General features: G+C 40.7%; 1 protein-coding gene across 1 annotated transcript in view; it reads right to left on the reverse strand.

Moving 5' to 3' along the window:
• Nucleotides 1-24953, reverse strand: part of LOC120561114 — a 146227-nt gene that overhangs the window by 117896 nt on the left and 3378 nt on the right. The window contains exons 2-4 of the mRNA XM_039804064.1: nucleotides 20372-20620; nucleotides 15044-15568; nucleotides 10017-10304 (exon numbers count right to left, since the gene is read on the reverse strand). Of these exons, the coding sequence (XP_039659998.1) occupies nucleotides 10017-10304; nucleotides 15044-15568; nucleotides 20372-20620 (1062 nt within the window). The remainder of the gene's footprint in view (nucleotides 1-10016; nucleotides 10305-15043; nucleotides 15569-20371; nucleotides 20621-24953) is intronic.

Here is a 24953-nt window from a genome sequence, read left to right on the forward strand (position 1 = left end):
AAATGTAATAGATTTTTTTTTAAATATATTTTTCTGTAGTTGCTAAAGTTGGTCAGGGTATCTAGGAACTTTTAAATAGTAATTCATGACTTCCTGTTTCCCTGGGGTATAAATATGACGTGACACAGAGTCCTAATTCTCTTACCCATTTGTCAACATGGCAAAGACAAGAGAACACATAATTCAGAAAGGCGCAAGTCAGATGTGTGCGACCTTCATAAGTCAGGCAATGGCTACAAGAAAATGCGCCACTGGCCTTAACTCTGCCTGTATCTACAGTCAGAGGAATCATTAAGAAGTTTAAAACAACTGGAACAGTGACAAACAAGGCTGGAAGAGGTCCCAAGTTTATCTTGCCACAACGCACAGTGAGGAGGGATGGTAAGAGAAGTAAAAAAGTCCTAAGCTCACTGTCACAGAATTGCATCAAAGAGTGGCATCTTGGGGTCACGAAGTCTCAAAAAAAACATCAGACGCTCTCTACATGCCAACAAGCTGTTTGGGAGGCATGCAAGGAAAAAGCCTTTTCTCACTAACACTCACAAACGTAAACGTCTGGAGTTTGCTAAGCGGCACTGGGACTTAAACTGGGATCGTGTGCTTTGGTCAGATGAGACTAAGATTGAGCTTTTTGGCAACAAACACTCTCACACTGGGTCTGGCATAAAACAAAAGATGAGTATGCCGAAAAGCACCTTCACCACCGTTAAGTATGGTGGAGGATCTGTGATGCTTTGGGGCTGTTTCTCTTCCAAAAGGCCCTGGGAACCTTGTTAGGGTGCGAGCGTGGCGTTTCTGTTGCGTCTCAGCTGCGTGCATTTTTCTGTGTCCTACATACCAGAAGCGTGTCTGACGCGGCGCTGCTCCTGCTGCTAGGTAACAGGGAGGGCTGATCTCGGGACATAGTGCCGACAGATTCAAACTGATAAATGGGTAAGTGGGCTGTCTGAACAACTTAGTGTAGCTGTAAAGAGCCTATATAGCCTATCTGATGTTGGACCGTCACTCAGAACACACCCTACGTTGTTATCGTAGCCTATCCTACCATTTATATATAGACTACTGATTTGATTAAAGCAAGACAACGTCGGCAGTATTGACTGCAAAATATGTTACAGAATATTTCGTTCTGTATGACAGGTGCAATATTTGAAAATCTTTTCTCTGAAATTTTGTATTACATTTATATCTACATTGATGTCAAAACCTAGACTTTCAAACATCAATATGTCATTTATTAATATGCATTCGTGTCTAAATGACATATAAACATATTTTCCTATTCTATTTTGCCTGGAAACGCTTCCAACACGCTCGCGTCTCGCGTGAAAAATAGGCGTCGGTTCTATTTCTAGCAGGCACGCGTCTCACGCCGGCAGTGTGTAAGCTCTAACCTGTTAACCGAAATATAAACGGACACGCCACGCAGCTGACACGCTCGCGCAACGCTTCCAGTGTGTAACCGGCCTAACAGATCTTAGAGCGCGGTGGCTGCTCGCTCAGTTTGTTATAAGACGCACCTAGCAGATTAATGGAGCCACTCGGTGTTTGGCTAGCTAATAAGCCGTTAGCCTGTTACCTTGAGCTTTGTTTGAAGGCGCTGAGTGGCCAGCCAGGCTTGGGCTTGACACACCCGAAACATTCCGCACATCCGCCCGATCAGTTTAACCGCTAACCCCCGCAGGCCAGTCAGAGAGGCGTGTTTACTTTGTGTCTCGGTCCTCCGGTGCGTCCAGAGACGGGCTCCGGTCAGTTTTTAAATTAGCCTACATCAGTAACAGTTAATTTTGTTACGGTATGAACTTAATCCTAGGAAAGGCGAAAAATATAAGACCTTTGTAACGAAATCCAAGACTTTGTATACCAAATTCAAGGCTTTTAAGGCCTTAATTTGAGATGATCAAATTTAAGACTTTTTCAATGCTTTTAAGACCCCGCGGGTACCCTGTAAAAGGCTGTATCTGTACTCTACTGGAGTATTCTCTTTTCTCCTACTTCCAATTTTACTTCAGTACATATTTTCGATGAGTTTAATACTTTTACTCCGATACATTTTTAATGTGTTGCATCATTACTGGTTACTAGGGCTGCACGGTATTTTGTTACGTCTACATCGCCATGTGCGCATGGTCACATTGCAGGACGTTGCAATGTTGACAATGTTTCACCGTTCTCCTTTCACATGATTGCTACCGACCGAGCCTTCCCCTTTAAGAGATGATCATTGATGGTTTTATATCATCTGTCTCAGCAAGGCGTCCAAGGACCGTCTACAACTGGTCCAGAACTCTGCTGCAAGGCTGTAGACCAGGTCCAACAGAATGTCACACATCACTCCTGTCTTATCCATGTTACAATGGCTTCCGATCAAGTTCAGGATCCAATTTAAAAGTTCTTGTTCTTACATATAAAGCACTGCATGGTCAGGCGCTAGTTTATATCTCTGACCTGCTACATCCGTACCCTATAGGGGTGGTACGGTTCATGAAAAAACACCCGAACCGCTCGGTTCGCTAGTCTCGGTTCGGAGCGTGTGTGTACCGCACGGTTCGTCAGTCCACTGTTAATGGTCACTAACCTCTTACTGCCGTAGTGCCCACTTTATACACCGATGTTAAAACACTTACTGGAAATGACGAGCGGGATGGAGCGGACGCCGCAACCCATGACAGCTGATTGGACGATCGTCCACATGGGTCTGGCTGGTCCCTAATTTCAAAACAGACCTTAATGGGGGCTCGTTCAGAATACGATCTCATATTGTACTAAAATAGTTCACCGAAACGTGTTTCTGAAAACATTTTAAGCGAGAAATAGGCCATGCAGTTGCTGAATCTGTCTTCATTTCAGATCGACAAAGGTCAGTTTAAAAGATTTTCATCAGATTTTGAGAGACACCGAGCCGACCGCTCCTCAAGTGGAGTGGGGCGCCGCTGCAGGTCACGTCACGTCACCTGAGGATGCGCCAGCGTCGTTTATAGTCTGGTGTGTGGGAACATTTTGGATTTCATGGTACCTATGATGAAATAAAACAATATAGAACTGCCACTGTGTGCATGTTTTGTGCAACATGCATTCAATATGCTAATTTTAGCTATATATCATATGCTGAATATTCTGGAGTGTTAAAGATTAAAAGAAAAAATAACAAGAACCGTGCTGAACCGAAAACCGTGACCCTAAAACCGTGATACGAACCGAACCGTGGGTTTTGTGAACCGTACCACCCCTAGTACCCTACTATCAGGTCCCTCAGGTCTTCTAACCATCCATACCCTACTATCAGGTCCCTCAGGTCTTCTAACCATCCGTACCCTACTATCAGGTCCCTCAGGTCTTCTAACCATCTGTACCCTACTAACAGGTCCCTCAGGTCTTCTAACCATCCGTACCCTACTATCAGGTCCCTCAGGTCTTCTAACCATCCGTACCCTACTATCAGGTCCCTCAGGTCTTCTAACCATCTGTACCCTACTAACAGGTCCCTCAGGTCTTCTAACCATCCGTACCCTACTATCAGGTCCCTCAGGTCTTCTAACCATCCGTACCCTACTATCAGGTCCCTCAGGTCTTCTAACCATCTGTACCCTACTATCAGGTCCCTCAGGTCTTCTAACCATCCGTACCCTACTATCAGGTCCCTCAGGTCTTCTAACCATCCGTACCCTACTATCAGGTCCCTCAGGTCTTCTAACCATCCGTACCCTACTATCAGGTCCCTCAGGTCTTCTAACCATCCGTACCCTACTATCAGGTCCCTCAGGTCTTCTAACCATCCGTACCCTACTAACAGGTCCCTCAGGTCTTCTAACCATCTGTACCCTACTATCAGGTCCCTCGGGTCTTCTAACCATCCGTACCCTACTATCAGGTCCCTCAGGTCTTCTAACCATCCGTACCCTACTATCAGGACCCTCAGGTCTTCTAACCATCCGTACCCTACTATCAGGACCCTCAGGTCTTCTAACCATCCGTACCCTACTATCAGGTCCCTCAGGTCTTCTAACCATCCGTACCCTACTATCAGGTCCCTCAGGTCTTCTAACCATCTGTACCCTACTATCAGGTCCCTCAGGTCTTCTAACCATCCGTACCCTTCTATCAGGTCCCTCAGGTCTTCTAACCATCTGTACCCTACTATCAGGTACCTCAGGTCTTCTAACCAGGGACTACTGGAGGTCCCACGCACTCGTTTGAAAACTAAAGGTGACGCTCCTTTGAAGTGGTAGCTCCGACTCTGTGGAACGCCCTTCCTATTACCTTACGTTCTGCAGTCTCGGTTGACGATTTCAGAAAGTAGCTGAAGACACACTTGTTTCAAATCGCTTTTGTCTCATGTTTGTAATTTGGGTTTTTTAAGTCTTTTAATCGTCATTGGTATTGTATTTGTTTTTGCTTGTTATTTTCTGTTTTGGATCCCACTGTATTTTAACAAATGTATTTTGTGTGAAACACTTTGTGACTCTGTCTGTAAAAGGTGCTATATAAAATAAAAATTATTACAAATTATTATTATATTTAACCCTCATGCCCTCTTCGGCCATTTTTGTACATTTTTCTCAAGTTTCTTTTTTCATTTTGTGATCATTTTTGCTGTGTTACTGCTTATGGCATGACATTTTGTAGGAACCTTTCTTTTTAGTCAAATTTTTTAAATCCAGTGTTTTTACTCTTACATGTCTTTTATACTTAAATGATTCATTTTGTACCCTCTGGACACCTTCGAGGCAAATATGTCCACGCACACAAAAACTGTCATTAAATCATCATATATCAATATTTTTTCTGCTTTTTTTTCATAAATCACTTAAACAACGTCTAACTTAATGAAAACCACCAAACATTCAATCATTTTCAGGATTTTAACCCTTTATTCATAGTTTTGATGCCTTCAGTGAGAATTTACAATGTAAATAGTCATGAAAATAAAGGAAACGCATTGAATGAGAAGGTGTGTCCAAACTGTAGTACTGCCTGTACTGTACGACTGTATGTATGTATGTATGTATGTATGTATGTATGTATGTATGTATATATATATATATATATATATATATATATATATATATATACATACCTATTAATAATCACCTCACGCAAGCTTCTTTATTTAATGACTATTTATTAGAAGCACTATCGAATTATATGTATTTAACAAATAATATGAAAAAAGTGTGAAATAACTGAAAACATGTCTTATATTTTGGATTCTTCAAAGTAGCCACCCTTTGCTTTTTTTGATAACTCTGCAAACCCTTGGTGTTCTCTCAATGAGCTTCATGAGGTAGTCACCTGAAATGGTTTTACCTTCACAGGTGTGCTTTGTCAGGGTTCATTAGTGGAATTATGTCCCTTATTAATAAAAAAAGCAAAGGGTGGCTACTCTGAAGAATCTAAAATATAAGACATATTTTCATAATATAATAATATAATATGTAATAAGTACATGATTCCATATGTGTTCATTCATAGTTTTGATGCCTTCAGTGAGAATCTACAATGTAAATAGTCATGAAAATAAAAAGGAAACGCATTGAATGAGAAGGTGTGTCCAAACTTTTGGCCTGTACTGTATAGTTTATTTACTCAAAAAAAAAAATGAATTTTTGGAGTTTGTTCCCCGGTTTTGTTTTTGTTTTGCTCTCTGCTGTTGTTGCTGCTGTAAGACGAGTGCTTAGGGCCGTCTACAAATTACATCACCGAAAAGAGATGCAACAAAAATGTTTTTTAATTTAACTTTTTTTTTTTAAGTGCTGTAGTACAACTAGCAGGAGACAAGTTATAATTGAGGTAAGTTTGGAGACATTAACTTATTTAATCATTAAATTAATAAATATTTATGTTGCATCTCTTTCAGTGTAGTAATTTGTAGACGGCCCTAAGCACTCGTCTAACTGCAGGTAGCAGCAGCAGAGAGCAGAAGCCAGCAGGCAAGTGTTATTTACATAAACTTCTGGTGTACTTACAAACTTTCCAATCCATCGTTTTATGAGTACATAACCTATTTGTACTAGTGTAGAAGTTTGGTATCATTTCGGGCATTATTAGTGGGGTCATTTACGAGATACATCACTGGATCCATTAGCCCCCGCGCTAAGCTATTCAGCGGCTAACGCTACTCTACGCTAACTCTCCCAATGTTCGACCCAGGTGAAAAAAGCTTCTGGGGGGGTGTTTGGCTTGAGGTCATGGTGCAAAGGACCCTAGGGTGAATTACTGGCCCAATCCCAAAGTGAGCCCTGAGGACTAAGGACTAAGGACTCACAGACTTAAGTGATCTCAGGTACTAAGTGAGCGAGTGTGTGAGGCCACATGGGCTCGGATAGGTATAAATGGGATTGGGACGGCGCTTCACGAGATCACATGTTACCTTGGCGACGTTTAATAACAAAGATGTTGCTAACACTTGCCGGTTTGGGAATTGTCCTTTTAAGTTTGTTGCTCTTCACACGGCCGAGGCCCAGGAGACGGCTGCCTGAATCCAAACTCTTGTTTTACAAGCTGGACAACAGGTTGGTCCGTTCCGTGGTCGCGTGTCGTGCTGTTGTTTACCTTCGTAATTTCCGGATTTCCCTATCGTCTCCGCGGTAAACGTCACAACGCTTTGAACTGTGGGTAATTCCCTTTGGTGAAGTCTGCATCGATGCAGACTTACGGAAAGGGCTCGGTAAGTGTGTACTCAAACCCTCACGCCCTTTGAAATTCCACATTGGGACAACCCTAAGCCCTGACGAATTTCGCGAGAACGCGCACCAAAGTCCGTGAGTCCGGACATTGGGATTGGGCCAGTCTGAACCATCACTTTAAGTACAGTAGTGAAGTATTTGTACTTTATTACATTACAACACTGGCTATAATCTATCAAATATAAGCCTCCCGCATTAAACCAAGTCATTTCCAAGATAAGAGGATGGTTCTAATCAGGATTCAAATAGTAGCGGTTAAACTCACCTATCCTGTGTAACATATAGAACCAGGATTCAAATAGTAGCGGTTAAACTCACCTATCCTGTGTAACATATAGAACCAGGATTCAAATAGTAGCGGTTAAACTCACCTATCCTGTGTAACCTGATTTCTGGTCTCCAAACGCCATCCAACAGTCTGCGCTGCCGAGCGATCTCTTCCTCGTACTCGACGATAGTTTTTTCAACAACTCGGAATATTTCTTCAGCAGCAGCAGTTAGTCGCTCGGTGACAAACTCTCTCAAACACTCAACTGAAGACATTGTTGCTTAGTTCCAGCTGAAAGAATCATCTGCTCTACGACTACAATACCGTCTTCCAGCTCATTCAACAGCAGCATGCAGCTAACGCTACGGCCAGCAGCCTTGTTTACTTCCGCTGGCTGTCACACTCATTAAGGTCCGACGGGAAACGGGAGGCAGCTTTTCTTTCCTAAGTTTTTGATCTTTTAGGATTTTCACAGTCCTATCGGAAATCTTTTTTGTTTAGTTCCAATAAATCATTTATGATTCCTATACATTTTTTAAAAAGCCCTTATACAATATAATAATATAGATTTTTTTCTTTTAAGATTATCTTTTAGGCATTTCTGCTTTTAATTAGGACAATCTAGAAATGAAAGGGGAGAGGGAGAGGGAAGACATGTTGCAGATTGCTGCAGGTCGGATTTGAACCCTGGGCCTCTGCGTTGAGGAATAATCCTTCTAATATGAGAGCGCTACCTGGGCGCCCATGATAATTCAGTGTTTTATAGGATGTGTACAGTCCTACTAGATTGGATGTTACATATTACATCTAAGGAGACTTGTATTCCTTTTTTATTTTACAGGAATTACAAATATAATGAGCTAGGATACTGTATCAAACATAAGGGTCCTGAAGAATCTAAAGTGAGTCAATGGATCACTGTAATTAAATGGAGTTCCACTGATAAAAAGCTAGGATTCCTGTGAGCCCACAGAAAAACTGAACTGCTGCCTCTGCCGGTCAGAATCTACAATTATCAGGTTAGGGTTTCCTAGTGGTAGAGTGAGTGCCCATATATAGAGGCTCAGTCTTCGATACAGAGGCTGCAGGTTAGGTTCCCGACCTGCGGCCCTTTCCTGCATGTCATTCCCATGTTATTATGGATCCCACGCAACTTCTGGGCAAGTCTCGCCCTACGGAGCAGCCCGATTGGTTGGTGTTTGGCATTGACTTTGAGTAGTTAAGGTTAGGATAGCCGACTGTTCAGGGGACAGGAACTGAACAAATCGGGTTCTGTTATCTCACATAAACACAGTCTATTGAAGGGCGGGTCTTGTCTAGAAGTTGCGTGGGTTATAATATAATAATAACACATCATTCCCCCTCTTTTTCCCCTTTCATGTCTAAGCTGTCACAATAAAGGCCTAAATGCCAAAAAAATAATCTTATTAAGAACACATATTAAGAATGCAGAGGCCCCTGGGCACAAAATCTTGGAGACCCCCCTCCCTCCCTCCCCCCATCCCCAAGCAATCCAGTAGTCAACTCTAATTTTGGTGTTATGGGTTTTTAGCGTTTATCTGTTGGAAACACCTATAACTTATACAGGATGTACACAGACAGGCTACAGCCCATGGTCACAACCTTGACGACATCAACACCTGTAGATATTTGGGCTGAACAATTATTCAGAACTTTATCGAAATCACAAATGGACTAGTGCTATATCCAAATTGCAGCAGGTGCAATATTTGTTAAAGGCAAAACAAGTAAAAATATCATTCTCAACATATGGTGCTGTAAAGATGTCTCTGCCTACACATCCTATTCTACATACTGAAGAAAGAACTGTGTTTGGTACAGCTCCTCACAAGAAATCACACCGCAATCATTTTGATATATTTTTAATGAAAATTAGAATAAAGATACAAAAGTGATCATTCTCTGAAGTAGTGAAAAATATTGTAATTGCAGTATCAGTAAAAATATTCGCGATTAGATTTTTCAAATTATTTATAGGAGATATCTTCTATCTTACAGGATTCCTACAAAGACTTGCTACAGCCTACAATCCCAACCTGAAGGACATCAACACCTGTAAGGGCAGCATGGTGATTAGCGCTGTGGCCTCACAGCAAGAAGGTTCTAGGTTCTAGGTTCATTGCCCCTGACCAAGGCACTGGCTCAGATCTGGAGTTGGTCCCCGGGCGCTGTAAATGGCTGCCCACTGCTGATGGGTTAAATGTAGAGAATGAATTTTGCTACATGTATGTGACAATAAAGTACCTTTACATATCTCCTATCATACACGAAGGCATGTCATATCCTTTTTCAATTAGCAGGGATCGGTATAGGTCATAGTGTAATGTTAGTGTAATTATCGTTACTCATGTTACCATTTCCCACAGTCAGTGAATATAGCGTGTTTTGCTCAGAGTAGGCTACAGCGTTATATTAGAGTTTAACTTCTATCTGAGGAATAAACAGTTGTAAATATTAGCTTTATTGTAGCCAACTGTAATGAATAAATGGTTTTAATAGTTAGCTTAAAGTATGGTTGAAATAGAAACACTACTTGACCAATACAGAAAAGAATAGACCGAAATATAGGAATGGAATTGTAAAGGTATTGTTGTATATAGTTGTATTGTTGTAAGTTATTGTAAGATCTGAACGATTGTATGCTGTATTTGCATATCTATTTGTTTTGTAATAATATGATATTGTGAAGTAGGGGCAGGACCAAATAAGCTATTTGCTTCCGCCTGCTCCTTTTTTATTTGTTTTTTGGTTGGTTTTTGGTAAATTCTGATTATTTGTGTTTTATTTTGTGGTTTTAATTTTTTCTTTTGTACCATTGTTTATTGTTCGAGATGAATAATAAAATTACATGAAATGGTTGAAATAGATAGGTAAACAGTAGATAAATTGTGGGGCTGCTCCATTGGTACCGTGGTCTCTGCCATGTGGTGTCGGGCTGACGATAACACATCTATGGGCTGAAGAGGAGACAAGAGAAAGAGAGAAATCTGAATTACACTTTAAGTCTTTCCCACATGTGTCACATATGAAAGACTTTTTACCTGTTTGAGTATTAGGGTGAATCTCTGACACGTTAGTGTTGTCTACGTTGTTACTGTGACTTCTGCTCTTGCGTCGTCTCTTCTTTGGTTCTGGCTCTGCATTTCTAGTTGGTCCTGAGTCTCCATGCTTGCCTCCTTTCTGATCTTGGCTCTCAGCTTCATGAGAGTTGTGAGAGAGGAGCTGGTGGTCACTGTTTGCTTCTGATTCCACAGAGGTTATAACTGGCATGGTGAGCTGCTGGTCAGAGAGAACCTCCTCCTCCTTACAGACATGTTGCTGTGGGAGCTCTGGAGGGACAGACAACAAAAGAAATAGGATACTACTGTTATTGGAGAAAAGAACAGAACACTTGTTCTCTTTTTCTTGAGAACATAGACTGTAAAAAATAATGGACGGAGCTTTGGGGGGCTAAAAAGTGGAGCCAATGCTGAAGCTCATTAAAGCTGCATTCTCTCTAATTTTCAGCCGGCTCCAAAAAGAATTCTGTTTTATAGAAGTCCATTTGAAAATGACCCTACTTCTCACTTAATTTATTACTCAGTAAACATTATCATAATGACTCTATGGTCTCAATTGCTAGTTTGGTCCCATTTATGTTATGTAAAATAAAAAATTAAGCAGGGGATGTTTCAGGACCTGTCAAACAGGACAGAGGCTTTAATTATTGTAAAATCAAAAATATAAATCTGATGTGTTAAATAGATTTGTCTCACACAGTACAGGAATAAACTGAATAGTCCAGGTGATATGTTCACGTTTACATAAAAGCATTAAATTGGTACACTTGTACAGTTCGGGGCCCTAAACATTTTCAGAAATGGAGCCATGGTAATAATGCTTTGTGGCGGCCATTTATCTTTCCACTGTAACCTGATTATGCATCATATCTCCTGAACCAAACATGAAAACACAGAATCGGTGCTGTCTATCCCGATGTTTTTACGGTCAACGAGTAGTTGGCCCTAAGACCTATAACTGAACAGATATGTATTTATTAAATATAAGGACCAGTTGTTGATGTGTTATAACTTGGAGCCCTCCAGTTTGGGAACCACTGTCATCAGGGTTAATGAACAAAAGGATTACGTGTTTAAAACTCTTTACCACTAGTTCACAACCTTTTTGGTCTGAAGTCCCCCCACAGTCCTGTCAGATGAACTCACGTACCCCTTCATCAATTCCCAAAGTATGCACTGAGGATGCTGTTGATAAGTGCTATCTATCTATCTATTATCTATCTATCTATCTATCTAAATTGTGTAATTATCCATTATATAAAAGTGGATATTGTTATTTTGTCATACTTGTTGAATTGTAAATGTTTAGGTTGGTTTGGTTCGCAATCCTACTACAGTGAGGTTCGGAAATGTGTGCGCTAACACAATGGATATGAAAAGAAATCATTGAGATGAAATTGTAGTGCATACTTTAAGCTTTAATTTGAGAGTATTTACATCAAAATTGGAGGAAGGGTTTAGGAGTTACACACATTTTCATACATAGTCCCCTTATTTTGATGCGATGACTGCCTGAAGTCTGGAACCCATAGACATCACCAAACGTTGGGTTTCCTCCTTTGTGATGCTTTGCCAGGCCCTCTTCTGTGGATGTCCGGGCCTTTTTGTATTGCTGAGCTCACCAGTACGTTCCCTTTTTCTCAGAATGTACCAAACTGTTGATTTGGCCACTCCTAATGTTTCTGCTATCTCTCTGATGGATTTGTTCTTTTTTCGCAGCCTAAGGATGGCCTGCTTTACTTGCATTGAGAGCTCCTTTGACCACATGTTGTGGATTCGCAGAAACAGCTTCCAAATGAAAATGCCACACCTGAAGTCACCTTCAGACCTTTTATCTGCCTAATTGATGATGAAATAATGAGGGAATAGCCCACACCTGCTCATGAAACAGCTTTTGACTCAATTGTCCAATTATTTGAAGTCCCTTGAAATGAGGGGACTATATATGAAAATGTTTGCAATTCCTAAACCAATTTTGACGTAAATACCCTCAAATTAAAGCTAAAAGTCTGCACTACAAATCATCTTGATGATTTAATTTCAAATCCATTGTGTTATCGCACAGGGCCAAAATGATGAAATAAAATAATGAATACATTTTAATAAAACTTCTGAGCTCACTTGCTTTCTAGTGTTCATTCACTCCTGCAACCTCTATTGTTTACATGTTACAGCTGGAATATTCTATTAAATCATAATTTAAATTGTTTTATCAAATGATTTAACCTTCTCTCTGATCTTTCCACAACCCCACTGGCATCAGCGTAACTAACCCTTGGTTGGGATTCAGTGTTCTACACAACAAAGGCTTGTAGCCAGGAGGGCTTTATATGATCACTTTTCTCAACATCATTAAATCAGCTCATTGTGAGACAGAACAACCTTTCAAACACAAGGTAGGAGCTGCAAGCACTTTTTGAGTGAAAAAGTGCATTTTATGGGTTGTATTGGTCAAATAAAAAGGTATATTATCAACAGTTAAAAGGTTGTGGGTGGGCTATAATCTATCAAATAGAAGCCTCCCTCATTAAACCAAGTCATTTCCAAGGTAGGAGGATGGTTCTAATCAGGGCACAGGGCGCTCCTGCTGACAGTAATCACTTGTTGGCACAACAGGGACTCCGTGGCCATTTGGCCAGAATCTCTTCAGAAAACAAAACAAAAAAGTAGTGTACAAAATGTGCAGCAGGCTTCATATAGAAGTATCAAATACTACTCAAGGTACATGGATTTAAATCCTTCTTAACTCTTCAACTAAAAGTGATTCTGAGATACTTTGCAAATTAGCATTTGGCAAAACCAACAACCAACAGGTTCACAACATTACTTTAACAGCCACTACTGTCCACTCACTGTGAAAATACTGTTAATAACAGAAGTAATAGTCATACGAAGGGAAACTTGACATTAAGATATTTACATCTCATCTTTGTTAACATTCAGTGACAGAGATGTAACTACTGCTAAAGTATTTCATTCAGTTCAACAGGTCTCTACCAGAGTTTCAGCTCGATGGCGTTGGGTACTCGTAGGGTACAGATTTGATCATTGGCAAATTATCAAAGTTGTTTTATCAATATTAATAAAGTTATGAATATGGTTATTAATAACTTTATCAAATCGACAAAATCAAAACGGGGCACCACCCTGCAAGTCAGGGACCAATAATCAAACTGTGCGACAGTCTCATTTCTGTGGTGATCCTTGCAATGGGAACAAAGGAAGGGGTGAATTCGAGCACTGACCTGTGTTCAACCAGCAATTATCACAATATGTACACAAATAATCACAAGCAACTGCTATTTAAGTATAATAAGATTTATTAACGTCACAATTATCAGTAGCCAATCAATAATCCTTCAATCATAAACTTATATACCTTTTTCAATATCACAACCAAAAGCAAAAACAGCAAGCCTGTAGCATGGACACATCTGTGTGTGTGTGTGTGTGTGTGTGTGTGTGTGTGTGTGTGTGTGTGTGTGTGTGTGTGTGTGTGTGTGTGTGTGGGGTTAGTAAAAGAAGAAAGGGTAAAGAAAGAGACACACTGATCCTAGTTATCAGTAATGACCAGCCCCCCTCAGCCACTCAGGTCTGGACCATCGTGCAGTTAGGGTAGACTGAGACTTTTGTCTTACTGAGGGGAAATTATAACCACTCCAGTGGCTAACAGCTACTCAACACAACATATCAACAGTATCGTAATTAATGATACATTCACGGAAACAGATTAATAATCGCATATGGACCAGTACATGATGGTCATCATTAAACAAGTGGTTGCAATACCTTTGCTCATTAATAAAACAAACCAAACACACAAACTCTAACGTCTGCCCAGAACTGTGTTGTTTGTTAGTTAATCTCTCGCCAGAGATTTAACGATGCGTGTCGTCCAGAGCAGTGGACGACACGCGATCTAAGTCGACAAGCAAGAAAACGGGAACGTTTGTGCTCTTTCCCTTGAATCCGGGCTGATTAAACCCGCTGCAGATGTGAGGAAATACTGGGTCAGTATCCCCTCGGATCCCTTTTATATCAGAACGATATAAAATGTCCCAGCTCAATCTCGACCAGCGAGATGCGGCTGGCTAGCTAGTTCGAACAGCTGAGCGACGTGCCTTCTTGCAGCAATGAATTACCGTGAAGAGCATTGAAAGACGATCGCCGAAAGCTTTTATCCTTACTACGCCTCCTAGCGGCGGGGTGGTGCATTCAAAGGCCCGACGGCCAATGGGAAAAATGCACCTTTGTCATAGGTGTGAAGCCATTGTGTTGCAGTTCTTTGTCTCACCACCAGTCTGCCTTGTTCTCCTCGTGTTGAAGGTAGATTCCCCATTTTGCGACCTGTTTCCAAGTGGCACCCTGTAGGAGTTTGGTGAAACAGGCTTTGGAATTCACATGTAGGCCAAGATCTCTTTGTCTTGCTCACACGTGCCTTTTGTCTCTCCGGTCAGTTCAATCTGAGGCCTTTTTGGTTAAAATCAGGTTTAACCAACTTGCTTGGTCCCAACAATGGTTTCTCCTGTCTAAGTTGATCCTCAGGACACTTTTCCCACAATTGCTGCAAAAATCTTGCTCTTCACTTCTGAGGGTTCTTGTCAGTTTTGATCATGAACCACTAGAACTTTATAATCAAAATTCAAAGGATCAATATTAGATTAGATTCTATCCTCTGTGGGTTCTCATATGCTTTCTTAAACCTGAACCGTCACAGAATCTTTTCCTGCAGGTCTTGCAAACGTACGGCTTCTCACCTCTGTGATTTCTCATGTGGATTTCCAGGTGATGTTTACGTCTGAAATCTTTTCTACATGATTTGCAAGAATAAGGCTTCTCACCTGTGTGTGTTCTCATGTGGACCAACAAGTTATTATTTATCCCAAATGCTTTTCCACATGTTTTGCAAGAATAAGGCTTCTCACCTGTGTGGATTCTCAGGTGTCTCAGCAATGCTGATTTATACTTAAAGTCTTTCCCACATGTGTCACATATGAAAGACTTTTTACCTGTTTGAGTATTAGGGTGAATCTCTGACACGTTAGTGTTGTCTACGTTGTTGCTGTGACTTCTGCTCTTGCGTCGTCTCTTCTTTGGTTCTGGCTCTGCATTTCTAGTTGGTCCTGAGTCTCCATGCTTGCCTCCTTTCTGATCTTGGCTCTCAGCTTCATGAGAGTTGGGAGAGAGGAGCTGGTGGTCACTGTTTGCTTCTGATACCACAGAGGTTAGAACTGGCATGTTGGCTACAGACTCTTTCTCTGCTGCACTTAGAGTGTCATCATCAGGATTGAAGTTCAGAGTCTGACCTTCACTGTGGTCCCTTTCCTCATAAGTAGGAGTCAACATAAAGGTATCAGTCTCCTGCTTCAGTACAAGCTGCTCTCCCTCCTGACTGGTGCACAGTTCCTCCTGGTCCTCTTTAATCTGTGGAGGCTCTGGGTCCTCTTGGTCCAGACTGGAGTTCCTCTCCTGAATACAGAGCTGCTGGTCAGAGAGAACCTCCTCCTCCTTACAGACATGTTGCTGTGGGAGCTCTGGAGGGACAGACAACAAAAGAAATAGGATACTACTGTTATTGGAGAAAAGAACAGAACACTTGTTCTCTTTTTCTTGAGAACATAGACTGTAAAAATGATGAACGGAGCTTCGGGGGGCTAAAAAGTGAAGCCAATGCTGAAGCTCATTAAAGCTGCATTCTATTCAAGTTGTCCCGTCCCATTATGAGAGCCAATCAGCAGAAACCTGCATTGATCAACCACAAGAACCGGATCAAGTAGCACAAACAGGTGGAAGGCAATGCAAATAAAAGATATATTCTTTTTGTTTAACTATATTTTAGTCCGTCTTTTTCAACGATATTGCAGTCAGAGTGTAATGACGGCGGTGCTGTCTCGTCTCATCATTAATAATAAACAACCAAACCCAGGGTGAGTCTGAACGAGGAAGAAAGCTCTCTTTACCCGTCAGCTAGATGACGTTATGTTCTGCTGTGTGCTTAGAAGTGGAGAATTTACAGCTCAAAGCAACTTTATATGATATACTGTCTGGCTTTTGTTTGATATCTAGTGTCAGCATAAATAACCTTTTATTGAGTTGTTTCTTTAGCAAATGATCCGACTGAATTTAAGCTAGACCTTTATTGTGAAGAGTAGACACAGAAGAGCCAGAGCAACAGTTTAGTTATTGTCATTTAGTTCATTTCACAGTTTATTAATATCCAATGCTGTCCAAACTGCTCCGAATGTTAAAACGACAACGACATACACAGACAGACAGACACACACAGGTTCCCTGATTTATTAAAGAAAATGAATGATTCACAAAATACAAGTTCCCTGATTTATTATATTGATGTTACTGTTGTACACATTATCCATCAGTTAAATGCATATGTATTTCTGTTCAGCGTAGTGAAATAGCAGTTTCATATCAATGGAATAGTGATACTAACTATGATAATTGAAGCAGGTTATTCCTACTGTTGATTATGTTACAGAAACCACAGTCAGGTCCCAGATGTGAACTCATTTAATAGGCTAGCATTATCTGTTTGTGCTAGTTAAAGCACCATTCTTCTCCAGTTCTTCTATCTGTGGCGATGCTAACTCATTATAGCCACTACTCCTAGATAATCTAAAATAAATAGGAGGTGTTAACCAACACCTTTCTTATCACACTGGGAACCAAGCTAACACATGCTCCAAAAGGACACTACACTAGTTAAAAACTGCATTCTCGCTTACTTCCAGCAGGAGGCTACTCCTCTGGCTCCAAAAATAAGTGATCTATAAGAGTACCAGAGAAAATAACCCTACTTCTCACTTAATTTACAACCTTTTCATAAGGAGTTTATGGTCTCAATCGCTAGTTTCAAATCTTCTTCAATACAGCATCATTTTGTAAATTACGGTCCCATTAATTTTAACCCTCATGCCCTCTTCGGTCATTTTTGTACATTTTTCTCAAGTTTTTTTTTTCATTTCGTGATCATTTTTGCTGTGTTACTTCTTATGGCATGAAATTTTGTAGGAATCCTTCTTTTCAGTCAAATTTTTTAAATCCAGTGTTTTTTACTCTTACATGTCTTTTATACTTAAATGATTCATTTTGTACCCTCTGGACACCTTCGAGGCAAAAATGTCCCGCACACAAAAACTGTTATTAAATCATCATATATCAATATTTTTTCGGCTTTTTTCATGAATCACTTAAACAACTTCTTACCTAATCAAAACCACCAAACATTCAATCATTTTCAGGATTTTTAACCCTTTAAATGCCAGTTTATGCATTTGAAGTATGTCATTTTTATAAAAAAACACAAAAATGATTTTTTTCCCATATAATGAATAATATGTAGATGGGGCTTTGGTGGTGATTAGAGGCTTGGATATGTCAAAGATAAGCAACAAAACTGATTTGATTGCATTAGTATTTTTTATGTAATTCCAGATACTCCCTCTGGACACCCTCTGAGGACAAAAATGGCCCCATTGACTTCCATTATAACCACATGTTTTGATCTCACTGCCTTTACAGTATAAAACCATGCATTCTGTAATGTCAGCATTTCATTTGGAAGAAAACTAGTCATATTTGACATTTTTACAGTATTTCACCAGATTCAACCATTTTGCCCTTGTAGGCCGGATAAATGAAATTATAGTTATATTATGGAGCTCTGTGTGTGTGTGTGTGTGTGTGTGTGTGTGTATGTGTGTGTATATGTGTGTGTGTATGTGTGTGTGTGTGTGTATAGTGTGTTGTATGTGTGTGTGTGTGTGTGTGTGTGTGTGTATATATGTATATTTGTGTGTGTCTGTGGGTGTGGGTGGGTGGGTGGGTGTGTGTGTGTGGGTGTGTGTGTGCGTGTATGTATGCGTGTGTGTATGTATGCGTGTGTGTGTGTGTGTGTGTGCATGCATGTATGTATGCATGTGTGTGTGAGAGAGAGTTTGTGGTGAAAAAAGCGCACCTTACTTTAGCCAGTTATATTATGGAGCCGTGTGTGTGTGTGTGTGTGTGTGTGCATGCATGCGTGTCTGTGTGTGAGAGAGAGTTTGTGTAAATCTGGGTGAAAAAAGGGCTTCTTTTGAAGGATGCATTTCATGTGTCTTTGAAGACGTGCTTGAATAAAAACATTGTCTCCTGCTTTAGTTGTAAACAGAAACAACTATTAGTGTGTTGATGCACCTGGCTCTAGAGAAGGAGAAAGACCTGGAGCAAAGAGAAGGAGCTTTTATCTTCCAGCCAACTGCAGGACTCATCTGAAGATGACACAAGTTTCTGGAGTCTGACAAAATGGTCACTGGAGTCCTCCAACTCTGTGAGTGCCTCTAACCCTTCCTCTGAAAGTGGAGAGGACACTGAAGATCCTGTCCATCCTAACATTGAATGGACAGTGAAGAATTGGCAAGTCTGGTCTCCATCTAATACTGAGACGCTGCGCAATATTCAAGCACCGACCGGCATGATGCCAGAGCCCACGAGATGCCATATCAAGAATCCATGATGTGGCATCCTCTTTCGACCTTTTCTTCACTCTTGACTTGATCAGCTGATTCAGGAAATGACAAACCTACACGGGAGGTGTTCAATCTCAGGATGGAGTGATGTGGATGCTCAAGAGATTTTAACATACATGGGACTTCACACTTGGCAGGTGTGTACCGGTCCAAAGGGGAATCCACCCGGAGCCTGTGGGATGTCCATAGTGGGAGACCAGTCTTCAGGGCCACCATGTCCCACAAACCATTTGAAATGATAAGCGCCAGTTTACAGCACATGCAGGAGACAATGTTTTTATTCAAGAACGCGTCTTCAAAGACACATGAAATGCATCCTTCAAAAGATGCCTTTTTTCAGCCCTAAAATGATCATTGGTTGCTTACAGGTTTTACCGCAACTCTCACACACAACATACACATACACATATACACAATACACACACACACACACACACACACACACACACACACACACACACACACACACACACACACACCTCCATAATATAACTATAATTTCATGCATCGGCCTACAAGGGCAAAATGGTTGAATCTGGTGAAATACTGTAAAAATGTTAAATATGACTAGTTTTCTTCCAAATGAAATGCTGATATTACAGAATGCATGGTTTTATACTGTAAAGGCAGTGAGATCAAAACATGTGGTTATAATGGAAGTCAATGGGGCCATTTTGGCCCGAAGGTGTCCAAAGGGAGTATCTGGAATTACATAAAAAATACTAATGCAATCAAATACGTTTTGTTGCTTATCTTTGACATATCCAAGCCTCTAATCCCCACCAAAGCCCCATTCCCTTTTGATTTATTTTATGGAAAATAATTAATGTTTTGTTGGGTTTTTCATAAATAATTGTTACTTCAAAGATTTAAAACTGGCATTTAAAGGGTTAAAAATCCAGAAAAATATTAAATTTTTGGTAGTTTTGAGCAATTTACAAGTTGTTTAAGTGATTTATGAAAAAAAGCAGAAAAAATATTGATATATGATGATTTAATATCAGTTTTTTGACATGTACATTTTGCCTCGGGGGTGTCCAAAGGGAGTATCTGGAACTATGTAAAAAAATACTAATGCAATCAAATTAATTTTGTTGCTTATCTTTGACATATCCAAGCCTCTAATCACCACCAAAGCCCCATCTAGATATTATTCATTATATGGAAAAAAATTTTTTTTTTGTTTTTGTAATAAAAAATGAAATACTTCAAATACATAAACTGGCATTTAAAGGGTTAAAATCCTGAAAATGATTGAATGTTTGGTAGTTTTGATTAGGTTAGAAGTTGTTTAAGTGATTTATGAAAAAAAAGCAGAAAAAAATATTGATATATGAGGATTTAATAACAGTTTTTGTGTGCGTGGACATTTTTGCCTCGAAGGTGTCGAGAGTAAGTTTTTTTAAGGAGGGCATGAGGGTTAAAAAAGACCATAAGCCGTACATGCTGATCAACGGTAGCTACCGGATGTCTGCATTTACACACAGGTGAAATAAACCAGAGACCTAGGGCATTCAGCAGATGTGTGGCTTTCCTAGATATATAAACAATATACAGGGGATTTCTGAGCAATTACCAGAACAGAAGGGTGTAGCGAAGTGTATAGCACAGAATATATCAAAGTATAAAAGTTCTTGCAAATGTACAGCTTCTCACCTGTGTGAGTTCTCAATTAAACCAACAAGCCACTATTTTGGCTGAAATCTTTTCCACATTTTGCAAGAATATGACTTCTCACCTGTGTGGATTCTCCGGTGTTTTCTTCAAACCTGAATTAAACTCTTTCCCACATGTCACATAAAAAACGCTTACCTGTTTGAGTATTACGGTGAATCTCTGACATGTCACTGTTGTTTATGTTGTTACTGTGACGAAAGGTATCAGTCTCCTGCTTCTGTACAAGCTGCTCTCCCTCCTGACTGGTGCACAGTTCCTCCTGGTCCTCTGTAATTTGTGGAGGATCTGGGTCCTCTTGGTCCAGACTGGAGTTCCTCTCCTGAATACAGAGCTGCTGGTCAGAGAGAACCTCCTCCTCCTTACAGCCATGTTGCTGTGGGAGCTCTGGAGGGACAGACAACAAAAGAAATAGGATACTACCGTTATTGGAGAAAAGAACAGAACACTTGTTCTCTTTTTCCTAATACCATAGAAGGTAAAAATAATAAACAGAATTTCTGGGGCTAAAGAGTGAAGCCAATACTGAAGCTCCTTAAAGCTGCATTCTCTCTAACTTCCGGCAGAGGGAGACTCCACCGGCTCCAAAATGAAATCTGTTTTTATAGAAGTCTGAGAAAATGACCCTAATTCTCACTATTTATTACTTCAGTAAACATTTTCTTGAGTTTATGGTCTCAATCGCTAGTTCAAAGTCTTCTTTAATACAGTATGATAATTTGTAAATTATGGTCCCGTTTATTTTAGAATTGACGATAAAGCAGGGGATGTTTTGTGGCGTAGCTTCAGTACAGTGGCTTAAATTATTGGATGTAAAGTAGAGCTGCACAGATTACAAATTTTTAGGCCGATTCCGATTTTCATTGAGTTATGCCAGCCAATACTGATTTTAGCCGAATCCGATTTCAGTTTTTCTAACCAATTTACAGCACACGCAAATATTTATTGTCTATCTTTGCTTTAATAGAACATTTTGCACAGAACATAGAACATGTGTTGAACAGATAATGGATCACTATAAAGTATAACTACATAAATTACTCCTGGTGTGGGAGTACACATCATACACATCTAAAGTGCAATGGTAGAACCATTTCCTTCTTTTCACATCCAATATCCAACTAAAAGAATGCGATTCTGGTTTTTGGTGTGGTCCCTCCACGCCCTACTGTCTCCTTGCAGGTGTTGCATATTGTAAACTTGTTATCTTCTGCTCACACGCTGAAGAATGTCCAAACAGCTGACATGTTGCAGGTTAACTCACCAGGTTCCCTACATGTGGGAGAATAGTAATTCTCAAAAGTGCCAACACGCACTTCACACCGCGAGCAGGTACGCGCCACACACGGAGGAGAAGTTGAGAGAAAGGAAAAAGAGAGCGTGCTGTGGCGTCCGTGTGTGCGTGCATCCTTGAGAACTGTAACTCGTATAACTTATGTTGTCAGTTAATTGTAGCGTTGACCGGCATGAAATCGCCATTCCGATTCTTTGAGGGGTGGAATTGAAACAGGTCACATGCCTATTTTCACAAATAAGAGGAAAGTTATTTTGATTCAAGTGGTGGGTTGCAGTATAACAGGACTTTTTCAATTTAAATTAAAGCTACATTAGAGCCCCGCTAACTGTGCTCCATGGCTGCAACACAACAAGCGCCTGGCCGCTACGGAAACCAAAAAGTAGGAATCGGTTCTCGATGTCCAATCCTATTCAGAACCACATTCAAATTAATTTTCAACTTGTCGGTATTCTGGTGTAACATAGTTGAATGGGTTTAGGTTAAATTCTACTAAATTGGCACAACTACGGCATCTAGGTTACAAGGCAACATGTCTGTGAATGCTTGTAGTCAATACAGTGTTAACTACTTGAAAAGCACTTAAATGTTGACCCAGTTTGTTTGGTTAGATATAATAATTGTCTGAAGTTAATTTGGCAATGGATGTATTGGTTACCAGCCGTTTTAGTCATGTTTAACCACTTGAAAAATATTTTCTGTATGCTAACTAGCACCTACATGTGCTGTCTTTACAGACAGAGCATGCTAGCTGTTGTCCTTTGAGATGAGCATTCACACACTGTTGTCTTCCATTGTAAATGCAGGTAAGTTGCAGTATGTTGGATGTTGCTGTAGTCAGTGGTGAAATGTTTTGTACTGAGCCATTTACTGTTGTTTTATACTGTGGGAAAAGTCCAGCACATAATTATTGTTAACTGTTAAAATACTGAGAAAGGATATAAAAAAGTAACAGTCCAGTATGAAGATGCCATATTGTAATTGTTTATATATTGACTCCTTGTTAATTTGCAATACAATAGCTTCAATTTTGTTTATTTATTTCAATTAAATTTATTATTCATGTATATTGCTTTGCTAAAGTAAGTGTCAAACAGCGGCGGCTCACCCATGGAGAGCGCTGGGGCGCCGACCTCCCGCCAATCTGCCTGCCTGTTATTCATTTTTTATAATGTCTCATTTTGAAAACAATCTGTGTCAATTACATGCTAATAATGATTTTTAAAAATGTTTGAGAATGTGTTTAGAACTCTCCAGAATGATATTTGCATTCACTTTCACGTAACGTGAACGTGGTGGTGTTGAACGTGAATCACATCGTTTTGGTGTAGTAGCCAATAGGCTGTGTTCCCTGGGCTCCAGTTCGCTCAGCACTACCAGACTGGAATTTAAGCCAATGGTTGCTTTTTAAAAAGTACATATTTTGCCAATCATCGTCCTCAAATTTTATGGTTCTGGGGCTCTGAAAATATCGGCCATAGATTAGAACACAGCATGACGGGACATTTATCTCAGAGAGGAATAGGGCTGTCAAAATTGCTCAAAAATGACGTTCGAATATTCCCTCTAAAATAACACAGAATATTCGAACTATTCGAACATCTGGTTGCGCATGCATCCAAGGTGGCGCGCGACCTCGTGACGTCAAAATGATGCAATATCCGGCCGAGCCGAGGTCGTGCACGGCTCTTTTTTTCAGCGGCACGCGACAAAGCGGAAACAGGAGCCTGAATGAGTTTGCCAACAACGTGCTGCCAGGACTCTCAGAGTGACTGCAGGTCTCTCTGGTAAACTTACCGGGTTAAGATGAGCTCTTTTATGGTGAATGAAAGGCTCGATCCGACGAAGTAGGTCAGTGAATCAAATCAAAGCATTGATGGCAATGCTGCTGCCAGTTCTGCCGTTGTTTACCTTTTTCTTCTTCTTCTAGACTGTAGAAAGGGCAGCGTCGGTAGCCTTTGCTCATTAGCTCCACCTCTGCTCAGGAGAAGACTGCAGCTAGTGTTGAGACCACCAGCGCAGGTAGAAATAGTCACGGCGATCTCATGATGTCACATTTGTATGCTCCAGCTGGGCTGCATCCGGTATGTAACGGCTTTCAGGCGCGCTAGCAAAGCAGACAGCCAGACAGCCTCTGCTACCGCCAGCGTTTTTTTCCACTTTTTTTTTTTTTTTTATTCGAATATTAATTTTCACCTTCGAAATTCGTTTTTTTTAAACTATTTGAATATATATTCGAATTTAGAATATTCGTTGACAGCCCTAGAGAGGAAGCGACATGGCGACGTCGAGTAACACTGTCGTGGGAGTTCAGCTAGCCCCACACTCCGTTAAATCATTACAGCTGTATCCCTTCGAAAGAAGAACATTAGCGGAAAAACTCATCATAAAAGGACTTGGACCAGAAAAGCCAGAAGTGAATATAACCCAACAGGCAAGAGAAAAGGAGAAAACCTACAAGAGAAGCTTTTCCCAAGGTTGGTTCGATAGAAAGGCTTGGCTAACTAGCTGTGCGTACGCCAATGCAATCTTTTGCTTCCCGTGCTTACTGTTTAAAACAAGTGCTTGTGATAGTTCGTGGACCTAGACAGGGGCGACAGACCTGAAACATATGTCAGAACGCATTAAGAAACATGAGCGGGCAAGAGTGCATACAACTCTGTGAAGCTAGCCATGCTAGGCCGAATTAGCATAGCCACACAGCTAGATGAGGGACACCGCATTGCCGTAAGAAGGCACAACGAGGAAGTGGACAGGAATCGTCATATTTTGTAGAAGATCATTGATGCCGTGAAATTTTGTGGTGCCTTTGAACTTGCTTTGCGTGGTCATGATGAGAGTGACCTATCAGAAAACCCTGGCATTTTCCTGGGTCTCATTGATCTCATGGCCTCAATCGACCGTGAGTTGGAGGTGCACCTGGAGAACGCCACTGTTTTTAAAGGCACTTCAAAGACCGTGCAAAATGAACTGTTAGACTGCATGTTGTCGGTTCTCAGAGACCGCACTCTGGAAGAGGTGAACAGTCGGACTATAATGCCATTCAGGCATACGAGACAACCGACGTCTGTACTCATTGTCAGCTTGTGCTTGTGCTACGGTACATAGATGGCCACAACAACATCCAAGAACGCTTTTTGGAGTTTATCGCGCTTCCAAATGTGACCACTGATACGATTGCCACTGCAATTTTGGAAAGAACTGGTTAAGTGCTTCCAAACCATTCGAGACAGAGGAGACTTGGATGCCATATCCAAGAGAGAGGCCGGGGGTTGTATGAGAATGTTGGAAGATGAGGTTTTCTGTTTCTTCCTGGCATTATTTCACAAAATCATGCCACATGTAGACATGCTGTTTAACCATCTGCAGAAGAGGAACATAGACTCTGTCTTCATCGCAGGGATCACCCAGAGGTTCACTCACAGC

Source organism: Perca fluviatilis, chromosome 6 (assembly GCF_010015445.1).
Source record: "Perca fluviatilis chromosome 6, GENO_Pfluv_1.0, whole genome shotgun sequence".
Classification (NCBI taxonomy): Eukaryota; Metazoa; Chordata; class Actinopteri; order Perciformes; family Percidae; genus Perca; species Perca fluviatilis.